This window comes from Filobasidium floriforme (genome assembly GCF_021052385.1).
Source record: "Filobasidium floriforme strain CBS 6241 chromosome Unknown HD553scaffold_13, whole genome shotgun sequence".
Lineage (NCBI taxonomy): Eukaryota > Fungi > Basidiomycota > Tremellomycetes > Filobasidiales > Filobasidiaceae > Filobasidium > Filobasidium floriforme.
Genome location: NW_025763634.1, coordinates 847,401 through 871,909, shown reverse-complemented (window position 1 = coordinate 871,909; position 24,509 = coordinate 847,401). Strand labels below are relative to the sequence as shown.

Genomic DNA, 24,509 nt, shown 5'->3' with positions numbered 1-24,509 from the left:
ATATACATGTGGTTACCCCTATGTTGACCATCGAATATGCCTCCGCTCTCCTCTCTCCTCGGTCTTCGGTGGGTTACGCGAACACGTTGGTCATGCTCTTGCGCTCGGTCATCGAACGTGACGCAACGATTGGTAACAACCGCATCATCCCTCGACGGATGCGGTCACTGCGAGTCCTCATCGCTATGATCACACGGTACACAGACCAAGTTTGCAGCAAGACAAGATCTATAGCGTATGGGTCATGTTACAGGACGATTTACAATCAAGAGAGACCCAAAGTGGGACGAGATTTGGGATACAAGGGCGGTGTGATGTGAATTGGTTGGTGATGTACAACGGGATCGGACGAGATGACAGAGTATGAGCAGCTTTCCGGATTGTCCATCTATATCGTCGTCAGAATGATGATGTCGTGTGCGTGCGTGTTCGGTGATCGTGAAAAGAAAGGAGATCGAAATGCCCCGAAACAAAGCCGCTAAGCGCGCGCGATGATTCAGAATCTCGGCCCTCTTCTTAATGCTCCAGATCCTCCCAAGCCCTCCCCACGGTCAAATGCAGGTCCTCCATCTTGACCTGCTTCTGAGCGCTGAAATACCCCGCGGCGATCTTGGCGTCGATCTCCACTTGAGAATCCGGGGGTAAGAGTTCGGCGGGGATGTCGTACCGTTTGAGGATGGGGATGCCGGAGGAGACGATGGCGTCGTGTTTCATGTCGGACTGTGCGGTTGGCGGGGAGCGGAGCGTCGGGGACGAACATGAAGATGAAATCTCGGTATCAGCCCGGTTCCTTCTTATTTTTGTTTATGCCGTTTCGAGGTTTCGAGATCTCGAGATTGCGAGGTTTCGAGGTTTCAAGGTTGGAGTTGAGGACGACGACTCACCATGGAGATCATGTTATCGATCTTTTGCACTCCCAACCAGTGCAACACGTCCGGCATCAACGCTTGGAACCTCATATCCTTGACCCCGGCGATCAACTCGGTCGCCTTGAAGTACCTGTCGGCGGTATCTCCGGTTCGTTTGCGCGAGTTGTAGACGAGGTCTATACGGCGTCGAATCAGACGCAGCAGATCGAACGAGGTAGAGGTAGAGGTAGAGGTAGGGGTAGAATCGGGTCAGTCGAGATTCCAACCAGAGCGAAATGACAAGAAGACGCCTCTGGCTCACACTTGGTAACCTCTCCCAGAGCCCTCCCTTCTTTCCGGAAATAGACGACCAACCCCACCCCACCCCTCTGCGCACACTTGATGGCCTCCTCGATCCCATAGATCAGATAAGGGCGACAAGTACAGATGTCCGACCCGAACACGTCGGATCCGTTGCATTCGTCGTGAACCCGTAGGGTGAGCTCTTTGGTTGGGTCTCGGAGATGTTGGGGGTTACCGAAGATGTAGACGGTCAATCCGCCGATGGGGGGGAGGAAGACTTTGAGGTCGGGCCGGGTGATCAGTTCGGGGTACATCCCGCCGGTCTCTACAGTACCACCGATTTCAAAAAGAAGGGGACGAGATGGAGATGATCAGGATCGGTACGTAAGGAAACTTCTTCTTCTTTCGAGATAATATGCGTGCTAAGAGATCGATCACTCACCCTCGAACAAAGCCCGCCTCAACAAGTCCTCGCTGATCCCGAACCTCGCGGCCATCCCAGGTAAATGCCAGACGGGCTCCACCGCCGCTTTACTCGTCGTCACTTCCACCCCGGCGTCCTCCTCTTTCCTGTCTTTGTTCTCTTTACTGGTTCCCAAAGGAGATTCCCGGGGCAACGAATTATGCACGACCTTGCCATCCGGCAAGATCTCCCCCCTCTGATAAGCCCTATCCAACTCGCTCATCTTGATATGAGCCTTTGTCAAGGAGATCGTCGGCCTCACATCCAACCCCCGTTTATTATGTTCCTCAAACTCCGTCTGCGCTAAATGTCCCCAAGGATCCAGAGAGACGATCTTTCCCGGGTCAAACCACGCGGGGTTGGGCGTGACGGGAAAGGGCGGGTGGGTGTTGGTGTAATCGGGAACGTGGGCGGGGTCGAGGGTGTTCAACGCCATAGCCAGAGCGCGGTAGATGGAGTACGAGCCCGAGTGCGCGCCGATAGCGTTCCTGTAAGCGATCGCTGAAGGTTTGTGGGAGACCACTAGGGGGCCCCTGGAGGTTGCTGTGGGGGCGCCCCAGGTCAAGGGGATGGGTTTGAGGAGGGATTTGTCCGGGGATGCGTAGTAGGCTATATAGTAGTATAGAGTAGTGTTATTATGGGTGAACGAAAGAATGAAGGAAGATCGGAAAGAGAAAAGAAACAGTATCAGTATATGTATGAGATCTCGCCTTGTCATCCACATCGACGACGACGACGACGAAAGCGAAAACGGAACTTACTAGCCAAAACAGCCGGATCAGGATAAAGATCTTCGACATGATGAGCCGCCCCCTCCAGATCGAGCACCTTGACTCCCTGTCCCTGTCCTCCCTGTCCTCCCGGTGGGAAAGGTCCGTCGACGAGGGCGGTCGTGGCAGGTAAGACGCCCATCGTCGAGGTGGATGTGGCGTGTGTGTGACTGTGGGTCGAGCGGAGGGATGACATGGTCGATTGATTCGGGGGTGTGTTTGGAGGCGGTGGCGATGATGCGATTCGATGTGCGGGAATGGGTTGGACGGGTTGGATGGATTACGGAATACGCTGTACGTTATACGTGATACGTGAACGGTGTACGATATAACGTCGATAGCAAAAGTAGAGAATATAGTTCGACGATTGATCGATGAGAGCGAAGGATAGGGGGTCGTTATATATACCTGATCCTGGCTATCGCCTCCATTGATCACCAGTACACGGTACGAGTAGTCTGAGCTTCTTGGTTATCACGAGGGCGACGAGGACGGGGCGCAGTGCTCTTTCTCCGACGACGATACGATCAGCACGATCAGCACCGACGTCAGCCTGGTGTCGTCGCCTCGTGCACGCTCTGCGTATCTCCCTTCCTTTCGACGGGGGTGACCTTCTCAACTCGCAAGGAGCTGTATCTGACCCGACTCGGCCGACTTGCTGTCATCGTCAACAAACGTTCCTTCCCGAGCTATTGCAGCATCGAGGTTGTCGTCATCAACGGGCAACGGGGGTTAGGGGCTCGACGTTATCGCGCGCGGAAGGGGCGTTTCATCGGATCAGCCCGATGATGATCAGCTGATAACACTACGCGAGACAGAGGTGGCGGGAAGAGGAGAGGACGGGCGAGTCGGGTGAGTCGGGCGAGTGATTGTTACCGAGAAGTCGAGCTTCCGATAACGTCGGTTGCTTCTTCTGTTGCCTGTTGATGATCGTCGGCGATGGCCGTGTTGCGTGAAAGCGAGCGAGCGAGGGCGAGGAAGGATTGAATGGAGGATCAAAGGGAGGTCAAAGGAGGCCGGATGTCCTTTCGCCTTTCGACGTCCTTGGAAAGGAACAGGTCTTGATCGTCATCATCCTGATCTCGTCCTGATCGCTTAGACTTAACCGAAGCTTCTTTCCTCTTGAAACGCTTCCCCAACCCTCATCACACCTCCTTTGTTTGAGCTTCTCGGCTTACCCGGCTTGCGTATAAGAGCGTAACCCAAGGTCGGACCGGCGATTCTTCTCACTCAATCCATCGTACCTCGCCTTGCACATCTTCGTCAACCACCCCACTACCACTCAACATCACTGTCGCCACGACTCACGACGACCATGTCACAACCTCCCCTCACCCCGTCATACCTCCGCTCCCTCCCCTCAATCCGCCAACGCTCTTCACTCGTCTACTCCCTCGCCGCCCAGGGTAAACTCCAACATTTCACCTTGCACGAAGATAAACTGGATACGGTCGTCGATTACTGTATCCGGGTTATCAAACGGGATTACGGAGAGGATTATGAGAAGATCCCGGGACATTCACGGTGGAGGCATTTCGTCACGCCTCAAAGGGGGGATCTTTTAGGTGGGGTCATCGAGGGGTGGGAGGGAGAGAAGGTGGGGAAGAGGGAAGTAGCGAGGAGGTTGGTGGATCTGTTCGTGGTCAGCGTTTTGTTGGACGGTGAGTCCCGATTATATCTCTCTTTGTTAGACTGGAAATCGGGTGGTGGGAATCGAGCTGATCCTGCCACTCTTCCTGCTCTTTCTCTTTCTTCTTTCTATTTCTCCGCCCTTTGCCCTTTCTTCCCACGGCTCGTTCTTCCACCCAATCTCAATCGATCTTCCCCTGGACGTTTATCTTATATCACCACTTCGGCTAACTCTCGACAGCTGGAGCAGGGCCGACATGGAAGTACCTCTACGAACCCACCGGCGAGTACATCGGGCGGTCCGAAGGGCTCGCGGTGGCTTCGCTGGACATGTTCTTGAGCGGGGCTTTCTCTTCCTCCTCTTCTCCAAACTCGACTACGTCCTCCCCAAACTCAAGTGGTACGAACACAGATAAAGAGCTCAGGGTGGACTCCATCGCTCTGAAAAACCTCACCACCCAGACCATCCGCCAAGGCCTCCAAGGGGAGACGATGACAGGGCTGGAAGGACGGAGTGGGTTGCTCATCCGCCTTGGGGAGGCGTTGGAAGCACGACCAGAGGTGTTTAAAGATCCTCAAGGGGTGTTTAGGCCGGGGAATATGGTCGACTACCTCTACCCCGATTCCACCAACGAGACCCAGACCTCGACCGGGACCGGACCAACGGGCAGCGCTGCGAAGAAGATCCAAGTGGGAAAGCTCTGGGAGGTCGTCATGGACGGCTTCGGACCCATCTGGCCAGCCAGTCCGGAGAGGACGACGTTGGAGGGGGTGTCGTTGGGTGATGCGTGGAAGTGCGCTGTGTTGGCCAAGGAAGAACCCGAGGTGGGGGATGCTGCGGGGATGTGAGTCGAGGTTTCCTCTCCTTCTTGAGCATGGGTTTGGACGTGTGATTTGAGTATGGTAACTAACACGCTCTCTCTCTTGGTCTCTCTGTATTTCTCTGGTGCTGCTCGACGGTTGGGGGTGGAATAGCGTCCCGTTCCACAAGCTCTCACAGTGGATGACGTACTCGCTCATGGAACCCCTCCAAAAGATCCTGGGTGTCGAGATCGAGGGGGTGGAGCAGATGACCGGTGAGCATATCATATCGTCTTTCCGCTATTTCCTTTCCCTTTTTTCCCTTCTCGTCTTTCGTTTGGCGTCTGGAGGAGGATGTTCGCTGATGCAAAAGTTGGGGATGGATGGATCTGTCGGTTCGGGTTCTGTAGGTCTGCCCGAGTATAGGAACGGTGAGCAAAAACACTATGCACGATATAGCGTGACTTTCGGTTCACTCGGCTGACTTCGTTTTGCGCTCAAACTCGCACAGGCGGCCTGCTCCTCGACCTTGGCTTCCTCGTCCTCAAGAACAACAAGTTTGGCGAATGGCACAGATCCGCCAAGTACGATACTCCGCCCTCCACCCCGTCCGAACGGTGGACTCCTCGAGAGACCGTCGACTCGCAGACCGTCATCGAATGGCGTGCCCTGACGGTCATCGCGCTCGACAAGATCGCACAGCGGATCAGGGAAAAGTTGAACGCGCCCGACTTGTCTACGGCGCAGGTGCTCGAGGCTGCGACGTGGAAGGCGGGGAGGGAGGTCGCCAAGGAGTTGAGGGAGGGTGGGGGGCCTCCGATTGAGATCATTAGCGATGGGACCGTGTTCTAGAGTGGATCGCCGGGTTGGAGGGGTATGTGGGAGTCCGCATCTTTCGCGTTTTTGTGCATGTGTATGTCAGTATGGTTCGAATGTTTTAGCATGTGTGGTGACATGGATACAATCTAAAACAGTCGTCGAGTAGTCTAGTGAGAATGCTCGCCTAGCAAATCGCTGACGAAGTGTTCCGTCTACGCGCGGACCTCCCTGTACTCATAGTGGCGCCGCCATAGAGTTCCCTTTACAAGCGCAGCATCGACAAAGTCGGTCTTGTCCCGGCAAGGCTGTTCGTAGGCTGCGTCCCTCCCGAAGCACTCGACCTCGCTTTGCGAATGATGTGGCGGCTGATAAGTGCTGTAACCGCCACCTCTTGCAGTCGTTTCGTTCGGAATGCGAATACCACCTCGGCGGCCAGCTCTCGCTCCAGAACTAGACATCAACCAGTATGCACATGCTATTAATAATGGTAGTGGAATGGTCGTACAAGCGCAAGAAAAAGTAGCTCGATTGATTAGGTATTCATGAGTCGGGAGGTCTAAGAATTTGTCGCGTTCCAGGAGACGATCTATAGGTAGGTCACGGTCTAGGCCTTTTTGGCAGAGGTGTCGTTCGAGGCACCCTTCTTCTCCTCGGAGCCCTTCTTCGCCTTTGCCTTCTTGGGAACTCGAGCCAAGTAGTAAATGGCGAGAGCGGCAAACACGTTGAAGACGCAGTAGGCGATCAGGATACCAAAGTTGCGCCAGGCGTGAGAATAACTGCAAACAGGGTCGCCCGTGGTCAGCCCATGATACTGATTCGAACGACGTCCTCGGATTTGTACTCACGACATGTTGAAAGAGGCCAAAAAGGTATCCGTGTCTTCGAGTTGACAATATTGACAGTTGGTCGTAGCAGCCGGGTCGAGAAGGTATCCTCCAGCCCTGCTGATATAGTCGGACATGTAGGCCTCGCAGGTTTGACTACCAACGGGCTCGAAGACGAGGTACTCGCGATCGGCACATACGACGCTAAGAAGGGTCGAATAGATCAGTTTCAAGGCCGATCGCATGAACGAAAGCGGTGGCGCGGGAAGACATACTTTGTGCCAGCGATTCCAGTCGTCAGCATGCCTTCGACCAGCCAGGTGAACGGCGATATGTAATACATCCACTGCGGAAGCAGTCCAGGCCTTGTCAGTTTCTGCGGAAAACTACATTCGCGCTATTCCACCTCGACTCACGATCCACCATCCGAGATCAGGTCGCTGAACCAGGACACCACAGAAAATCAATGAGAGCGAGAAGATCAAGTTTCCAATGTTTCCTGCGGTTTCGGCGGTGGGAATTCCGGCGATGACCATCTGGGCGAATGTCGAGGTAAACCAGAGGAAGGCCTCGACGAGCAAGAACATGAGTGCACCACGCTCGTGGACAGAATCGGTGGGAACGGCGTTCCGGTAGAGACCGATAGGATAGTACCAGCAGAAGAACAGGACCACACCCGCGATTGTGTTCCAAGGCAATTCGACCAGGATGTTGGCGAGCATGAAGATCTGCGGACGAGCGGGCAATCAGTAACGCGCAGGCAAACTACCGATTAAGAGCGAATGAGAGGCTCACAATCCACGAATAGGTCTTTGAAGGCCTCTCTCGGATCTCGTAGAGCGAACGTTGAGTAACGAAGTGAGGCATGATCTGCTGACACAACTGTCCGAAGACGGTCAAGAGCAAGAAAATCTGGACGGTACAAGACATGTCAGGTCAGTGGCAAATTCTGAATGGTCAAGATCGCTGATGCTCACTCCGAATAACTGGTTCTGCATGCCCTGTTGCGTGTTGTCGGCCTAATAACAGCGCAAAGACAAGGCTGGTCAGCGGACGAGTATCGAGTATCGAAAGCCGGTGTTCCTACCTACCTTGAAAAGACTGAAGCCGATGAACAAACCGACGATCGATACGAGGGCGATCTTGGAGTAGATGTACGTAGGGGATCTCCAAATCTGCTGGAACACACGCTTGGTGACGATGAAGAATTGTTGACCGAGCGGTGCGGCAAACTCCTTGTAGGCCGCGGGGTCCTTGCTCTTGTCATCAGCAGCTGCACCAGATCCCTCGCGCCGAAGTCGGGCGAGCTCTTCACGGACAGCAGCTCGCTCGGGGCTGTCCAGCCATTCGGCGTGCCAGTCGACGTCGCTGTGCGATCCAGGAGCCGCACCGATAGCGTGCAAGATGTATTCTGCGGGGTTCTCTCCGGTCTGGTACTTGGGTCCACCGTGACGCTCAAAGTAGTCGATGAGTTTGTGCGAGTTCTTGCCGACCTCGTCAAAGTAGACGGTCTTTCCACCCTTGGCCAAGAAGAGCAATCGGTCGAAACGCTCGAACAGCATGGCGGAAGGCTGGTGGATAGTGCACAAGATGGCTTGACCATGGTTCGCAAGCTTTTCGAGGAGATCCAAAATGTTCCAAGAGGTCTGCGAGTCCAGACCCGAAGTAGGCTCGTCAAGAAAAAGCAACAGCTGAGGCTTGGCGACCAATTCGACTCCTATGGTGAGACGCTTTCGCTGTTCGACGTTGAGACCTATGTGTCGACGAAAAAGACATTTTGAGCAAGAGAACGCGCTGCTCTCGCATCGCCAAACACTCCGGCTTACCTTCACCCAAATCTCCTACTACGGCGTGCTGGTAGGCTTCCATTTCGAGCAGCTTGAGGACTTCATCAACGTAGTCGAGCTTTTCTTGCTTAGGAATGTGTCGGGGTTGTCGCAACAGCGCGGAGAATTCCAACGCCTCTCGAACAGAGGAAGTGGCAAGATGGACGTCCTGGCATGATGGGAACGCTAGGTAAGCGCAAGCGGTGAGCTGGCGCGTATCGACCGAAACATACCTGTTGCATGCAGTATCCGGTTTTACGTTGGAAACTCTCGTCTCGCTCCTTTCCATCGACCAGGATGTCGCCGCTGACGACTCCCATGGTGACTCGAGTAGCGAGCACATCGAGCAGGGTGGTTTTACCAGCTCCAGAAACTCCCTGTACATTTTGGCACGTGACGAATTAGCAGACGCTCGGCTCGGACCTCTTCTTCCAGCTCGAGACTAACCATTAACGCGGTCAGAGTACCAGGCTTAACCCAACCGTCGACGTGGTCCAGAATGCGCCGAGTCTCCTTCTTGATTTGCACGTCGTAACACACGTCTTGCCAGTGGAAGATGGCGGTCTGGCGCTGAATGGTAACTTCGTCCTTGGCCTTTTCCTTCTTGGCAGCCTCGGTGTCGGACATACCACCGGAGCCTTCGATATCCTCGCGGCCTCGACGGGGCATCTTGGTACGAGGAAAGACGATGACTTCACCCTTGGACTTTTTCGCCTTGATCAATTCGGTCGCGCCGAGATAGAGGAACATGAGAGCGAAGACGAATGCGATCATGATACCGTAGTTCCTGCATGAGCACGAACGATAAGCCAACGGACAAGATTTAGACACTCGATCGAGACTCACCTCCACTTGTGAGCATGGTAATAGTCGTAAGCCTCGTTGATGTAGTTGTCTCCATTGACCGTTTGCGAACCGGCCACAGCTCCCACCGTAGAGCATACGTATTCATTCGCAGCAAGGCCAGTGTAGCCTGGGCCAGAAGGCACGAACGCAACACAAGGGTATTCTTGGTCGTGGAATTCGTTGATCATGAGTGCTTCCTGTTGAGTCAAAGACGACCATCAGCATCCATGCAGCTGCCAGTGCATACGACGGCTGAGCCCGGCTCACGAAGGCGTAGCTGTTCAAACGGGTCGGTGATCAGTATCTGCTCCAGACATTCACGCAATGGCGGACTTGACTTACTAAATCGGGTTGAGCCATCGGATCCAGCTGATCCAGCCAAGCATACTGAGAAGCGCGTCGACAAAGGTCAGCAAACTTGGCGCCCCCGCATGCAGGCTATCCGGGCCAACATACTAGTTGGGAGGCAGGGCGAAACCGGTATACAGGACCAGGGCCAAAATCAGTCCCGCAGCGGGCGTGAGTGCCTGAACCAGACTCCTCGAAAGGGCCGCCAAAGATCTATATAAATGGGGAAATGAATACTTGCAACGATCTCGTAGCTGACAGAGTCTGCTCACCTGAAGAACATTGACATGGTCAAGGTAGCCGTGAAGCTGACCAAGAAGAAGAAGAAGAATGGACCGGGCTCTCGTCTCAACTGGAAGTGCCGGGCGGTTCAGCCAATACCATCACGCAAGACGGGGTCAGGAGTCGGAAACTCACGTTGGTCATGAAGTACTAATGGCAAAACCAAGGTAAAAGTCAGCAGGCCGAACACGCAAAGGACAGTGCGAGACGGCGAGACCCACGATGATCAGGTTGAAGAAGATGGCGTTGACGATTTTGTACGGCATGTCTGTGAGCATCGAAGCGACGGCCTCGGCTGACGGATGGTAAAAGGCATATCGTTCGTGCTTCTCGACGATGGGTCGTTGAGCATAGAGCGTCAAGATCTGAGAGATTGGCCGTGCAGGTTAGCGAAATTTGCATTTCGAAGGGCGAACGGGCTGCATGGCTCACTTCGAGAGCACTTCCAAAGGCGTTGAGCAAGATGGCAAAGAACAAGAGGGCACCACGGCTGTAGAAACTGCTGGTGTCCTGGTTGGAGCGGAACGCAACGAGATCAATGATCAGCGCCGACCAATCGAAACCGTGATCGACGTTCGGCTTACCATGGGCAAGTTGTAAAAGACCGAGCTGACGATGAGACCCATAGCGATGTTTCCAAACAATTGACTCAGAGTCAAACTGGGATCCGCCTTGAGTCGCCAGAACCCTCGTCGCAAACAGATCTTGACCTGTTCACCGTAAGACAAGGTGTAGGGCGATTTGGCACGGCTATTAAGCGCAGGGGGTGTCAGGTCTTCTGTCCTTTTTTCTTGTAGACCACCACGATCGACCCAGTGTACTCACGTGCCCTTGGATTGCTGTGCACGCCTGGAAGCCAAGAACTGCTCGTATTGCTCGCCGCCAAAGGGATACTGTTGGTCGTACTCGTCGAGCTTGACCTGTAGCTCCTTGTAGGTGTCGCTGGCCTTCCACCTCTGGTAAAACTCTTCCGCCGACCTGGGCACTTGATCCTCAAAGCCCTTCCTGGGTCGCCGCTCTTTGGCGCTGGTAAGCGAGGTCAAAAAGTCGGGAGTGGATTGTTGTTCGGGGCAATCGAAACCCATGTCGACAAAGAACTTTTTCGCCTCGGTGGCCGGGCCAAAGTAGATCTGGTAGCCGTCGTAGAGGACGATGACCTTGGTGAAGAACTGTTGACGTTCAAGAAACACGTACGTGGTTCAGTGGACTTGCGAAATCATTCCCCGTGAAGGGCTTTCTAACTCACGTCGTAAGCAGCCTGAGGCGACTGGTAGATGGCGACACAAGCTGTGGACCCGGCATATTCGGTCGACGTCTTGAGCGTTTTACCTGTGGCAACAACAACAACGATGAGCGACAGGCAGCAAGACCAGCAGCAAGAACAAGATGATCTCACAGAACTCGACGGCGTTGGCGGCATCGAGACCACGGGTCGAGTTGTCCCAGCATTGCAACGGAGAAGCCGACAACAACGCCTCGGCGATGGAGACTCGTTTACGTCTGTGATGTAGGGCGATGTCAGATGAATAGCACTTTGTCTGGCGCAGAAAAGATCGTGAAACCAGGCACGGCACTCACTCTCCTCCCGATACACCTCGTACGTATTCGTTACCGACCTTGGTGTTGACAGTGTGGGCGATACCGAGGATGCTCATGACGACATCCCGAGTATGCTGAGCAAACTCTCGTCGAGTCAGACCGGCCGGGGGGTGTTTGTGCTGCATCGCGTCGAAATGGAACAAATGAGCACCAAGCCAGCGTCAAAGGTGAGAAGGGGCAGCTCGGAGGAGGATCAAACTCACCGACCTGGCCTCGGCAGCAAAGGCCAAGGTATCCCCGACGGTAAGTGCGGGGAAATGAACGTCCTGCTCGGCGGTGTAGATGGCCTCGCCCCGGAAATTCTTGGTCATCGTCTTTGGGCTGATACCTGTCTCACCCCAGAAAGTCGAAAGGATCCACGTATTGGTTAGCAAGTGATCGGAACACATGCGAGTCGAGAGGGAGATGGACGGGAACTCGAACTCGCCTTGATAGTTGATATAAGACCCTTCCTCGACTTCCAAACCATGTGTCTCTCCTGCGATCGTCTTGAGCAAGGTCGAACAACCACTGCGCGAATGAAACCAAAAAACAAGAGGTAAAACAGGCAAGCGAGAGCGAGATCAGCACGTCCGCCTCATCAACATCGACGCGCGCCGGGACATGGTACGCACCTTCCTGGAGGTCCGAGTACGACCAACATATCCCCCGCATCCAGAACAGCATCGAACCCCTTCAAGATATCCACCTTCCTCTTCTTCCCCCCCACGAGCTCCCTGATCGTCCCAAAGCCCGCATAAGGCGCATTCCCCACCGTCTGCTGGAAACCGGTATCACTCCCAAACCCATGGACCTGTAGGTTACGGAAAGCCACTCCGGCAGTTCGTTTCGGGTGTAATTGAGGGTCCCGTGAAGTGACCCCGACAATCTTGCGTGTCCAGGCTTTGACGTTGAAGTTTTCGCTGAACGGGTCGAGTTCGGTTCCCTTTTCGATCAAGAAATCCCCCGAATCCGAATTAACATCCCCATTTCCTCCATTCGCACTCTGCCTGGTCCCGGGTCGAGATAGTCCCTGGGCGTCTTGGTGTCGTGAAGACTGCCTAGTCAACTGTCTAGCCAGTTCGGTGATCCTAGCCTCATTCGCCCGTTCTTCGTCCATAGGAGACAACTCCCCGCCTACAGTCTCCCCTGACGATTCGCTCCCCATAGGTCGTCCTAGTACCGGCGGTCGTTCTTGCAGCGGATAATGATCGGCCCCGGATTCGTCGAACCGATCTTGTTGATGAAACGTGCCTCGGCCGGATCCGATCCCACCCATCTGGGCCGAACGGTCGGTGTTGATGGTGAAGTTGCCCACGAGGGACATGGTGATGGTAGTGGTAGTTGATTTAGAGTGAAAAGTGGGAAGTGAACCGGTCTAGATGCTGTGAATTATGTGTAGCTCGTTCGGCTGGTGTGTATCGCTCGATGAAGACGGTCGAGATGTCGAGTCGCTTTCGAAGTTTCCGCGCGATCAGCTGCCTGCTCGAGTGATGGTCGATCAAGAGGGCAGACGACTTACCCCTATTCGACCTTCCCCCTATCTATATATGTATCCCTACGCTGGTGATCGCACAGCTTGTTTTTCCTGCCGCCTCCCTCTCGAATACGTCTCCCGGAGTGACACAACACATACGACGTCAGGCGGCGGGCGAGTCTGTGTAGCTAGTGGTGAGTGGGTGTCGGATTCGTGCCCTGGGGTGCTGGGTGTACGCAACAACATCTGACGATCAAGGGATCACGGGGGATCACGGGGGCCGCCGAATAGCGTACCCAACAGACTCGCGCTGACGTGAAAGATGATGACTCCCCCTCTGTCCCCTCGCTCCTCTCGCCCACACGCCCCGCTAGCCAACTAACCAAGGGCGGCCGTGTTCCCACATTCCATTGGAGCTGGTTGACGGAATCAAAACCAGTCAGAGCGGCACCGAGGGGGCACGAACGAGTACGTAGGCGGCCTTTCGCCAAGAAGTTACAAGCGCGCGCTCTAGTCATACGTGTGTTGTTGTTACAGTCCCCGAGGGACGGATGCTGCGGCGGGATGGGGGGGGGGGGGGGGGAGCAAAAGCGCAATCGTTCGAGAAGGTAGTCCGGGAGAGCGGATGAAGACGTCGTACGGTCGATCGATGACATCGTTGGCGTCTGGTATGTCGACATCCCGGCGGTATTGTCGATCCTCACTCCTCCCTCCTGAAACAAGAACAAGCAGACGTCGGCGACTGATTTCTTTTTGGAGTCGGATCTACATCCCCCCCGTGCATCTACGGATCCTGAGCTCACAGAGACTTCAGCTGGGCATTTCGGCGGGTCTTGCATCAGATCCATCTGACCTTGTCGTCATCATCCCAGTCGCACTCACGTAGTCGAGACTCCGACCTGACACTCTGAGATCTGATTCTGCAGCCCAGAACCGCGAGGTCGCGAGGTTGTCATCCGATTACGACGACGCCATCCAAACCCAGACCCCTTCGCTCCAACACTTCGAGCCGACACACCATACGCCCCAAAAGAGACTTTCCACTCAATTTTACCCCCTTCGAGGCAGTCCAGTACTCCCAATAAACTTCCATCTCCATATGATCGTCCAGTGGTCACAGTCATAATGTAGCCGCCTCACCTCATCGACCAGCGTAGTGCCCACCTCTGCCCCTCGTCCTCTCTGGGTCCATCATTTCTCGTAGTAGCAGGATCGACGGCATATATATAACCCTACAGTGCACCTGCCATACTGTACAGTCCATTGTGGATTTCCGACAGACGTGGGACCGAGGCCCCTAACCCTGGCATCCAATGCGCTACAATAGTTAGTTACTGTCCCAGCGTAGTGTAGTTGTTTTACTGGTTTTAGAGTACTGGTACTTGCTGTGCTATGAAACACGCGAGGTGGACCCAGTGAGACCATCGATACCAACGATAACAATGACGCTTTGCGGTAACAGTTATAATAACAATGACTCATCACGCGCTTAGGTGCGTCCACACCCCCCGACTGACTCTCATAATCTTGCATTCCATACTCACACACGGCCTTGTACAGATGTCCGGCCCGAAACCTGACCCTGATTGCTGCTCCTGCGTCCATGGGACAACATATATTATCAGTCCTCCACAAAGCCCTCTCACATTGGCAGGTACCACACCCCGGATGGCTTGTGCTCCTTGTCTCACTGCAGGCCTGTTCTTCGCCTGTTGTATCGCGGGATTGTCAGGTCAGATTTACCCCAGAACTTCAGTCAGAGAGAGAGAGAGAGATAGAAAGAGAGATTTTGTGGGTGGGGAGACGAGTGGTATGTGCTACTGTACATCCAATCCCCCAATATAGCAAAACTAGCCGGGCTACTGTAAGAGCAAAGTCGTCACCGTCGTAGAAAGAAGAAAAACCCGAGTCCGTGGTAATTTTTAAGAAGCGAGTCTCCGAGGGTGAGACACCCTGCGCTTACTGTAGCCGTGTTGTGTTATGGGCTCGGTTCAGTTTGATCACACGATACGACGACACATGACAGTGTACGACATGACATGATATGCGCATCTCGGACCTCGATGAACCCCCCACAACGACAACAGTACCGCAGTAGTATCCTTCGGCAGCGTAACGTTACGTAACGCAACGTGGGCTTTACTGCTCGGATCGACTGTTGACGATCCAAGGTCTGCGTAAAGCCGAATGTACTACAGACGCCCCTTCCTCGGCTTATATTTCGAGGGAACTCGAGAATATCCCGGTAATACCATCTACGATCTACAAAAAGCTGCGCCCAGGCCCAGTAATCGAGAGTCGTGAACACGCGAGATCAGGATAATAAAGTCAACAAGAGGTTGCGAACCTCGTCAAGCCAAAGTCCCCCGGTCACATCTACTCGAGACTTGCGCTTGCTTAATGGAACGTCATCCGCTCGAAGAGACATGATTAAATCATATAGCATAAAATATTGCGCCGATGTCATTGCGAGCCGTTGTGATATAACGTAAAAGGGAATCCAAAATACTCCGCTGATGTCCCGACATTCTTCGTGTATCGTGATGGGGAAAGAGGTAGCGGTCGATAGCTATCGGCTAGATGTATATTGCTCAGAGAAAAGTAGGCTGACCCATTCGTCACGAAAGCCGAGCAGGGCGCCGATGCACGTCCGGCAGAGTGGCCGAGGTACAAATGAATGCCTCTCTATTCCCCGATCGTCAAGAGCAATGGGGATATGTCGTCAGTATCTCCCGTTCTGCCTGGGCCGTTACAACAAGCACGCGACCGGCTCACCTCCGCAGGCGGATCCCGAGTTCTGGGTGAGACATCCTAGAGGCCTTTCGCTTTCTTTGAAGCGGGGTCTCCTGACGTGTCCGAGTCGCTTCCCGAGGTCGTCTGGTCGTGTGCCTCTCGTTTGCGTTTGTTCATTCCCTGATTCGCCTCCCCTCTGCTTGTCTCGCCCGCTTTGCCTGCGTTGGCGTGTCGGCCCGTCTCGCCCACTCCACCCGCCTCGTCGCCCGTGCCAACGGCAACTGCTGCGTTGTCGTCCTCGTCTTTCTGGTCGGCCACGCCTTCCTTGCTCTGGCGAGACGACTCCTTGCTAGCGTTTGCACGCAGCTCGTCTTCCAACGCGAACTCTCGACCCGAAAAACATAAAGCGGTGTATGTATCCTTACCGAACCGCTCCTCCATTTCCTCCACGAGTCGTTCGGTTCGCCCGAGAAAGACGCCCAGCTTGTCCGCGACTGAAGGCCTGAGCTGCGCGATCAAAGGATACTGATCCGCGGTACATCCTTTGACGAGAACACATGGACTGTTGGTAGCATTGTCGGAAACCTGCGTCGAGTCCGGTCTCGCCGCCAAACTCATATAAAGATTGAAGCCTCGACAGCGCTGATCCTCCCCGGCTACTCTGTTCTGGGGCACGAAACATTGATAAAGATCCTTCTGCGCGCCCGAGCTGTCCGAGTTGATACTCTGGAATAAGATGTTCTTCACCTGGATCCCCATTGCATCGACGTGACCGGGTATAAAGATGTCTCCAGATTTCGGACGATGAGGGGAAAAGTAGGCCGCAATGATAGCATCGACGTCCTGTTGATTCACAACCCCGAGTATTGCAGTCTTCTTGATAAAAGCTTCAACCAGGAGCGTCTCAGACGCCGGATCGCTTGGGGTGTATTTTATGTGACGCCGGGAAAAATGAGTGAAGTTGATCCAATGCGTATCAGCCCAGGATTTGGCGGTGGTCTCTGATGCCAGTTTAGAACCCAACAGACTCTCGAGGAATTCGGTCACGCTTATGAAACTGCAACCCAATGGAATTTCCCGTGTCAGGTTTTCTTTGCGCTTGGCGAACGCCTTGTCCCGAGCGAAGCTGAGTAGCGTTCTAGCCAACTCTTCTCCATGCTCTCCGAGTTTGAGATGCTGCGCCTCAACCGAGAGTGTGATCTGCTCGATGACGTCCGACCAATGCTGGTCGGGGTTGTTGGTAAATTCGTATGCCACGGCCAAACTAGAATCCAGCCAAGCAGAAAGCAATCACTTTTCGACCGAATGAGATGATATTTCCACGCAGAACGGCATACCTTAGCAGTGGCTCAGAGGGTGTATGAGAGGATATCTCTGCGCCGGACATTGCCACGTGTAGTACAGTTCTCATATGAAGCGATACCTGCTTCAGCAAAAAACTCGAATGAGCCTGTGCGCCTGTGACGAGGACGAGTGTTAGAGCTCGATCACAAACAATATTGCGGACAGAGAACTCACCTCGAACGCCAATCAAATCGAGGGGCAGCCTCTGGCAAGCTGCAGCGATAGCACGGCTCATGACATCGGTATTTTTGAGATCCGTCAAGACAGGAGCTGTAAGGGCAGTATGCGCCTTGGTCGACGCGACCAGTTTGTTGTACAACGACCCTAGGCCTGGCTCCTCGCGCCAGTATCTGTCATTCAAGAGAGGTCTGCCCATCAGAGGTAGGAAACTATGAACGTCTTCAAAGGAGGCTTTGACACCGCCTGTCACGATGGAGCGGTATCTTGAGGCCTTCTCTTCATTGCCCCAGAGATTGACATTGAGAGGGAACCGGGTGAAAGGTGGCGCCAATTCTAATGATCCCGTCGAAATGCGATATGACTGTGGTACTTTGGTGTTGCCAACGCTCTCGCCGCTATCTCGGTGATCGATATTCATTCCAGTGAGTTCGGTGATCTTGTTGCTGGTGTCCAACAAGAGAACACGAAACTTAGGGAATACTTGATGGCTCAGGCACCGACGTAGTTCGGTCAGACGTAGCGAACCCATAGAAGCGGCTTCGTCTATCGCGAGAAAGCAATAGTGGCCATCCGGGATCAAGTCCTGCAGCGCTTTGAAAGCCTCCGTCAGTTGTGACAAAATATAGCTGTAAGGGTCGCCGCTGGCTGCTGCGCTATCAGGCTTGTTTTCGTGGGACCTCGCCAGTTCGTGATATTCCAACCGCTTCTTGTCCGCACAGACCTTTATACCCTTGAGCAACGTGGCACGCACGCTCAAGCGTGTGTTGTTGGGCGAGGCCGGGGCTCCTGCGAGAGGAGAATGACGTCCAGCCGGTGAAGACCGCGTGGAGCTAGCCGACCCTCCTATTCGGAATCCCGGTACAATGTCGTCGAGGAGAGTGGCCGCGGCGTTCCTGGTCAACATTGGCCAATCTATTTCTCCGCTTTCTCCGCTTTGGTGCTCTGCAAAAAGTTCATTCCGTTGGGTCTCCAGCCACGTTTTGTACTCAGTCGCAAAGGCCCAGAGCCAACTTCCGACGTTGATAGTAGCATCGATCTGCTTCTCTTCCGCAGGCGACCTCGGGACCAGGCAGTCGTATGCCCATGTATCCTGTGGAGGGGCAGACACTAAGCAGCCGGGTGGTGGAGGATGTCGCACACATAGATACAGACCGATCTGTTTTGTGGAAAGCTGCATTGCAGTCCTGGTCTTACCACTGCCGGAAGATTGCAAGAGGGCGACGACCGGCGCATAAAGCCGCTGGGCGGTTGTACCCTTTGACCTTTTGCTATACACCTGATGAAGCGTCGCGTCAAGATCTTCGACAGCGTTGCCCACGAAATTCACTCGGAGTGCGTCGTTGACCGGTTGAAGGTCGCGTAGGCCACGTCCGATGCCGGCGAATATGATAGCAGTCACATTCGGAGGAGATCGTAACTCTCGTGCATACGCCGTCAGAGCCGAATCGAGCATGGATGCATTGATACTCCTCAATGTTTCTTCGCTGAGAAACCCGTCAAAGTCCCGGTAGATGTCGAGGTATTCAAATTCCGATAGTTGAGATTCCGATAGTTGAGTCTTGATTGTCCGGACGACTTCGATCACCTGAAGGCAGCTGTTGAACAATTTGGACTGGTGTTTGTAGCAGTAATCGTTCCTCTCCCATTTATCCAAACTTTTCCCCACGAGGTTCAAGGAGTTTTCCATTTCGTCGAGGTCGATATTGTCCGCATGTTCGCTTCTGATTCCGTTCCTCAGCCTGGCATGCAATTCCGCAAAGATGTCGGTCTTGACGTCCTCGTCGTCAGGCAGTTCATCATCCGCTTCAGCTTGTCTATCGCCTGTTTCACAGACTTCGGCCGACTCCCTATTGTCCTGCTCTCCATCGTGAGGTCCGGGACCGCCCGCGCGGGCTGTTTCGGCAACCCGCTCGCCCAGAATACTGGGGCCGACGGGGTCCGTCTGCATCTGCTCTTCCCCAAGCATTCCGAGATCGTCTATTGTCTGACTCGCGACGAAAGCGAGTCTTGCCTCACGGGCTCGGCTGCCAGAGTTTTGATTTTCCGGATCGAGTTGTTCGAATCCGGTGGTCCGAACGGACGACGGTGAAGAGTGTTCGGGATTGACGAGGTCCACGGGAGATATAGCAGGCTACGGGATGGGAGGACGGGTGGCTATGACGGGATTGAAAGGTCGTGGGATAGCAGCAAAGTCGACTGTTACCAACCAAGTACGAGTACACAGGAATCAGTGTCACCATCACTGAATACGGATCAAAGGTAGTCAGTATAGACAAGGACTCACCAGGACGCCGTTCGAGTGATCGTCCCATCTGCGAGTTCCGACGTGTGTTCTACCGGGCTAGTTCCAGGTCGATCACAGCAGCTTGTGGCCTTGAGGAATATCGGATGTGTATCTTTCAGTCAAGACCCAGTGCATTCTTTTCAGTAGTTTCCAAGAGCAAGATGTCGATCAAGAGAAGCTCACCTGGTGCGCGTCGGTCGAGCACTGCGGTGGTGGCAACGACCGATAGCTCTGGCTCCACCGTTCTCGTCGTCCGATGTGTACTGCAGTATCGAGATATATCGCTGGTAGTGCTTTGAGATTGAAGCAAGTGCATCCACCCTATGGAGGCCTGGAGGACAAAGCTCGAATCTGGTCCCCAAAGATGATTCATCCTCGAACCGAATGCGCGGTGACGCGGACATCACCAAGTTCGCAAAAACTAAACAAACAGGAAAACTTGCCCATGTCCGCGACTCGGGCTCACACAACCTGAAACACGATTACGAGTACGGGCTGAAACCGACTCGCTCCCAAGGGGGACCGGAGGGGGGTTGGCGTGTACGAGAACAAAGGATGGATGGCGCAAACTAATTGTATATAAGAGATCATGATAAAGAAAGACCGACTCTTGAACCCTCGATCCCAACCGATCGCCCTTTCATTCTTGCGCCTGCTCTCGACCTCGACCTCGATTGCTACACCCAAAAGAAGAACAACCCTCAACAACCAAAGATTGCCATCAGCCATGCCAGAAAAGGTAGAAAACGTACTCCCTGCCTTGGCCGAGGCGAACCGGGAAGAGCAAGCCAGGGTGGATGTTGAGCTGGACGAGATGGCTCGCAAGAGAGAACAGGCCAAGGTGATTCATCGTCTTCTTCTTCTTCGTTTCACGCTGCACTCAGCAGCTTCGACTTATAATCCACTTCAGGCCCTTATAAGCTGACCTTGTCCTATTCTACCTACCCTGTGCGTAGCAAGAAGCGCAGGATCGATACCAACAGAAAGAAGCTCGCAAAAGCGCCGACCACCAACAAGAATGGCTCTTGCGTCAGAAAGAAAAGCGCAAAGACGTCTCCACCCTTCTCGACGCTTCCGCCCTGCTAGACCGGATCCAACAAGCTCGTCCTATGATCCAAGAAGTCGCCAAGGAGATCAAAGAGTCGGACATCAGGGTCGTCTTGCCCTTCCATCCGGGGTACTCTAGGGACTTGACCATGGCCCGCAAGTACGAGCTCGACAAGCAGGGAGAAAAGGGGCCCGAGGTCGAGTTCGTCGAGCTGTTCGATGAGCTCGCCAGCAATTACGCCGAGGCGTTGGCTAGGTTCAGAGCGCTCAATTGGTTCCCTGACGAAGACCTCGTCTTTGTCGCCAGCCGCGAGACCAACGACGTGAGTATCTGTTCTCACGCCCAGCCGATTCATTCCCGATGACCATCTTCGCATACTTCATACTAATTTCACCCCCCTTCTCATCTCATTTCTCCCGGCGCAGCTCCGCCACGACAACAAGGACGACCTCGAAGACCTCATCTCCCTTCTCAACTACGTCACCCCCTCTCAAGCCTTCTTCGTCTGGTTCCAAGACTTCAAACGGGACATCGATCACGTTTACTTTATGCGTACCGGGACCGAGACCCTCTTGCGTACCTGGTTCCGTACCAAACCTGACCGACAAGCTCTCCTCGCCGAGGCTGGTCTGGAGGGGGAGGCTGCGAGGGGGGAAGAGGGGAGGAAGTTGTTGTTCCAGCGGATGGAGAAATGTTTCCTCGACCAGGGAGTCGAGGTGCCCGAGGCTTATCGGTACAAGACGCTCGAAGAGGCCGAGGTGAGGGATAGGTTCGGGTTCATGGATTTCGGCGAGAAGATCGACAAGAAGGAGGACAAAGCGGGCGACGAAAACAAGGACAAAGACGAGGACAAGGATCAGCTCAAGACCGACGACAAGAGCAAGAAGCCCGACGAGGACGCGAAGGAGGGAAAGGAAGCGGCTGGTGAGCCCGAAGAAGGCGCAAACGCGATCAAAGTGGAATGATAGCAGGAAGGGTGACCACCTCTTTGTCGTTTTGCCTTCTTTGTTATCGTGTTGTACCATCATCATATCCACATCCACATCGGCATTGTCTCACCGCTACACGAATCTGGGTTCACCTTGTGTTGGTCATTCGTTTCGTTTCTCTTCTCGCACAAGGTATAGTTGTTAGGATGCGCCGGATCAGAGGCGATAAGCGCACGCGCCCTACGATCGATATGAGCGGGATTTCAAAGCTCAAAGACGTGACCAAGCCTATACGGAGGAGACAAACTGAGGAGAAGGCCGTCCGGTCCCGACGAGCTCAGCAAGACTCTAAAACTAATTTTCTAGGCAAACACGACCTTCAAGATCGAGCTGCAGCTCGAACGCCGCGAGTCAAAACGCCTCGTGTGAGAACACCTAGGATCGCAACCGGAGCCAAAACTGATCGAAGACTCGAGAAAGCATCACCGGGTGATAATATCCCATCGCCTGTGATCGATACTATGGCGCAGACGGTCTCCTCCCTCCGCCCAGAACTGCTCGACAGCCCGCTAGTCCCAGTCGATAGACGTCGATTGAATGGCCGAGTTGGATCTGTTGATCAGTCGGTAGAGCTAGGCGCGGGGAATAAGAATAGCGGGAGCTTCCATTCGTTTGCTTCTGCAGCTGGGTCTGGATCTATCTACACGGCTGGGACCGATATGACCGGCTCTCAAAGAAGCCATACGATGACCGACCGGACGGGCTCGACGGACGGTAGCCGGAGCTCTCATTCGAGCAACCCTTTCTCCAATTCCTACGTTCCCGGCCTGTCGACGCTCGCTTCCAACGCAGCCACCAACTCCACCAAAGTGACCAGCATAGATACGATTCAATTCTCTTCTACCATCCCTGAGAGCTTCTCCAGCCTCTCTGTCCCTTCGAGTTGGGAGGTGACTACAAATCCTTCTTCCCACTTGAGTACGCTACCGGATTGGGATTCGATGAGACCGCCTACTCCTCCGAAGCTCTAAGGCGGGCAATGAACTTGCGTGTGTGTATCATTTTGTACCAGTGTAGCAGTATGTATCAAGATTTAAGAGTGCTTGGATGCGATCAATCTGTCACCTTTCGGTGTGGAAGGACTCCCAAGTCCTTTTACCACTGTCGGTGTTATCTGCAATTTCGAATCATGATAGAACTACGCTATGTTTCGATCAAACCCGCATGCAACTATCATGGTCCATCTCGATACCGTCATAGGAGGAACGGTACGATAGTAAGCAGTCACCCTTACGCATGAAAGCTTGATCGCAGATCTGTTCCTTCAGCGTAGCATCACCTTCTCCCCCATCGAACGTGGAGGCGACAAGGTTGTACACCGGGCTACCGGCAAGGTAGCTATCTTCCAGCTTGCAGAGTGGTATCGTTCGTAAGACTACCACTGGCCACTGCATCCCATGCGCAACTCGATTGAAGCAAGACTTTGATACGGATAATTCGATGCGAACTCTTCCGCTGGCAGTTCCTTGAATGAACCTGATATTCCGACAGGAATATCACGTACCAGTAAGCCCCTTTAGTCGAGCAATCGACAAGTAGCACACTACCTGGATAGTCATGCAATCCGTTCTGGAACATCCTCGGGCATACAGTGAGCAGCAAGTGTTCCCTAACACATTTTTCGCCATCGCGCGAACAGTTCCGTAGGTTCGTAGCATCAACATCTAGATTTAAGACATAGCCTGCCCATCTGAGCTCGGCTCAAATCGATCAGCTAGGCTGCAGAATCAGAGACGACGCTCACACTAGCAGAGCTCTTCGCGTCGTGTTCAGAACATTCGTTGCTGGCTGATGAGCCGGGTTTCTCAGTTTCGTCCATGTTCTCGAGGGGCTTTGAGGAAGTTGATGCGGTTCTCGACTCTAATGGAAGGTCAGAGTCTCAATAGCCAGGAGGTTGATATGCTCACGATGACACTTGAACGCTAGTCCCGCCTTGTCAACTCGGACACCTAACATTGCCCGACCCTTATCCAGCACGGAGGTGATATCCTGTCAATATCAGAATAAAGACAGCGCAAAAAAGCGACACTATCTCATTGTTAGCTTGCCTTACATCGAATCCTGTATCACGATTCAGGCCGCAAATTCTTCTGTGTCTTCAGGTTCGCTTTCATTGTCCAGAGCACACTGATTCGTTTCCTTCTGGAATCTCTTTCTGTAGAGCAGCAATCGTGTCCCTCGATCTAGGCGGCGCTTGTACAGGCCGTAGTACCGCATTCTCCTGAACCATCTTCTTCGTAAGCTCGGTTCTGCAGTCTGATCTGTTCAGCCAGTCCGGAAGACGGAGAGATCACCCCAATGCTTGATCCACAATTTGAATAAGGCTTCGCCATCGATATGCACGACTGCGAACTCGATTGTATCGTTTTGCCATTGAAACGATTTCACCTTGTTTAACGGTCGTCATCTGCGCTTCGACCAGGTCGCGCGCTACGGAGATTTCGATTACGAGATCACGTGATCAATCAGAGGAAAAGCTTGTTATAAAACGCAAGATCATCTTCTTAGCCCTCGTCAACTCTACCCTTTTCTTCTTCACTGCTTCGTTAGCAAATCACCGTCAAAGCCGTTCGATCGTACAATGTCGACCTCTTGTCCTCATTCAACGTAAACCGTGGCCTCTTTTGGTCGTACTACGACAACAACAATATACCGTTACTACGACGCCAGAGGAGACACGTCGCGATGAAGACAACCCGGTCGACACTGGACGATCCACGCCGACGACCGTAATCGCAACCGTAACCCATAGCAGCTTCTCTCATTCTGCTATCTCTACAGGCGATATGATACTTCGCCACACTTGCACCCCGACATCAGCTGCGGGTCTTCGGACCCGCGCACCACTGCTCGACCCCAAGATCCTCTCGCGATCCGAGCGGTAAATCGATGCCAACGAAACATTTTAAGAATGTTTCCCTTCGGGAAGACCGACCCAAAGGATCCTCTCTTTCTTTTTTTTTGAGGGAAGAGAAGGTTTTTTCCTCCGTGACTTTGATTAAGCCGGAGTGACTCGACGCCTAGGTTTCCTCTACGAGGGCCAGGTCGTCGTTCCCTGCTTACCGCGGGGGACGACTGGGGCATTGGAGTCACTCGACTACAACTTCATACATCTCG

The 24,509-nt window shown here is 53.7% G+C and overlaps 5 protein-coding genes across 5 annotated transcripts; 2 read left to right on the top strand and 3 right to left on the bottom strand.

Annotated features, from left to right (window-relative positions):
• Positions 1–40: 40 nt before the first annotated feature.
• Positions 41–2,988, bottom strand: HD553DRAFT_313032 (GTP cyclohydrolase N terminal-domain-containing protein). The gene is made up of 5 exons (XM_046180179.1): positions 2,376–2,988; positions 1,594–2,223; positions 1,171–1,476; positions 885–1,045; positions 41–720 (listed from the first exon to the last, which is right to left on the bottom strand). The coding sequence occupies exons 1-5, from the start codon at positions 2,578–2,580 to the stop codon at positions 517–519; spliced, it is 1,506 nt and encodes a 501-aa protein (XP_046036122.1). The 5' UTR covers positions 2,581–2,988; the 3' UTR covers positions 41–516.
• A 397-nt stretch (positions 2,989–3,385) lies between these two features.
• HD553DRAFT_51844 (DUF1688-domain-containing protein) lies at positions 3,386–5,808 on the top strand. The gene is made up of 5 exons (XM_046184284.1): positions 3,386–4,045; positions 4,255–4,858; positions 4,989–5,089; positions 5,225–5,245; positions 5,326–5,808. Exons 1-5 carry the CDS (start codon positions 3,700–3,702, stop codon positions 5,664–5,666), a joined length of 1,413 nt encoding a protein of 470 aa, XP_046036121.1. The 5' UTR covers positions 3,386–3,699; the 3' UTR covers positions 5,667–5,808.
• Positions 5,809–6,237: 429 nt separating this feature from the next.
• Positions 6,238–12,457, bottom strand: HD553DRAFT_273236 (xenobiotic-transporting ATPase; the record flags this gene model as incomplete). Its single annotated transcript, XM_046177810.1, has 26 exons — positions 6,238–6,409; positions 6,479–6,661; positions 6,733–6,803; positions 6,874–7,185; positions 7,253–7,369; positions 7,435–7,476; positions 7,549–8,210; positions 8,284–8,452; positions 8,517–8,660; positions 8,731–9,070; positions 9,130–9,326; positions 9,397–9,406; positions 9,472–9,516; positions 9,586–9,690; positions 9,750–9,829; positions 9,895–9,909; positions 9,981–10,124; positions 10,192–10,269; positions 10,344–10,509; positions 10,585–10,928; positions 11,006–11,088; positions 11,156–11,259; positions 11,338–11,477; positions 11,562–11,679; positions 11,776–11,868; positions 11,973–12,457. 26 exons carry the CDS (start codon positions 12,455–12,457, stop codon positions 6,238–6,240), a joined length of 4,419 nt encoding a protein of 1,472 aa, XP_046036120.1.
• A 3,168-nt stretch (positions 12,458–15,625) lies between these two features.
• Positions 15,626–19,037, bottom strand: HD553DRAFT_342961 (uncharacterized protein; the record flags this gene model as incomplete). Its single annotated transcript, XM_046182815.1, has 3 exons — positions 15,626–16,811; positions 16,885–17,005; positions 17,066–19,037. The coding sequence occupies 3 exons, from the start codon at positions 19,035–19,037 to the stop codon at positions 15,626–15,628; spliced, it is 3,279 nt and encodes a 1,092-aa protein (XP_046036119.1).
• A 1,045-nt stretch (positions 19,038–20,082) lies between these two features.
• HD553DRAFT_324594 (uncharacterized protein) lies at positions 20,083–24,277 on the top strand (the record flags this gene model as incomplete). Its single annotated transcript, XM_046181509.1, has 9 exons — positions 20,083–20,196; positions 20,312–20,725; positions 20,829–21,327; positions 21,525–22,310; positions 22,529–22,608; positions 22,661–22,761; positions 22,855–22,898; positions 23,118–23,262; positions 23,815–24,277. The coding sequence occupies 9 exons, from the start codon at positions 20,083–20,085 to the stop codon at positions 24,275–24,277; spliced, it is 2,646 nt and encodes an 881-aa protein (XP_046036118.1).
• Positions 24,278–24,509: the final 232 nt, after the last annotated feature.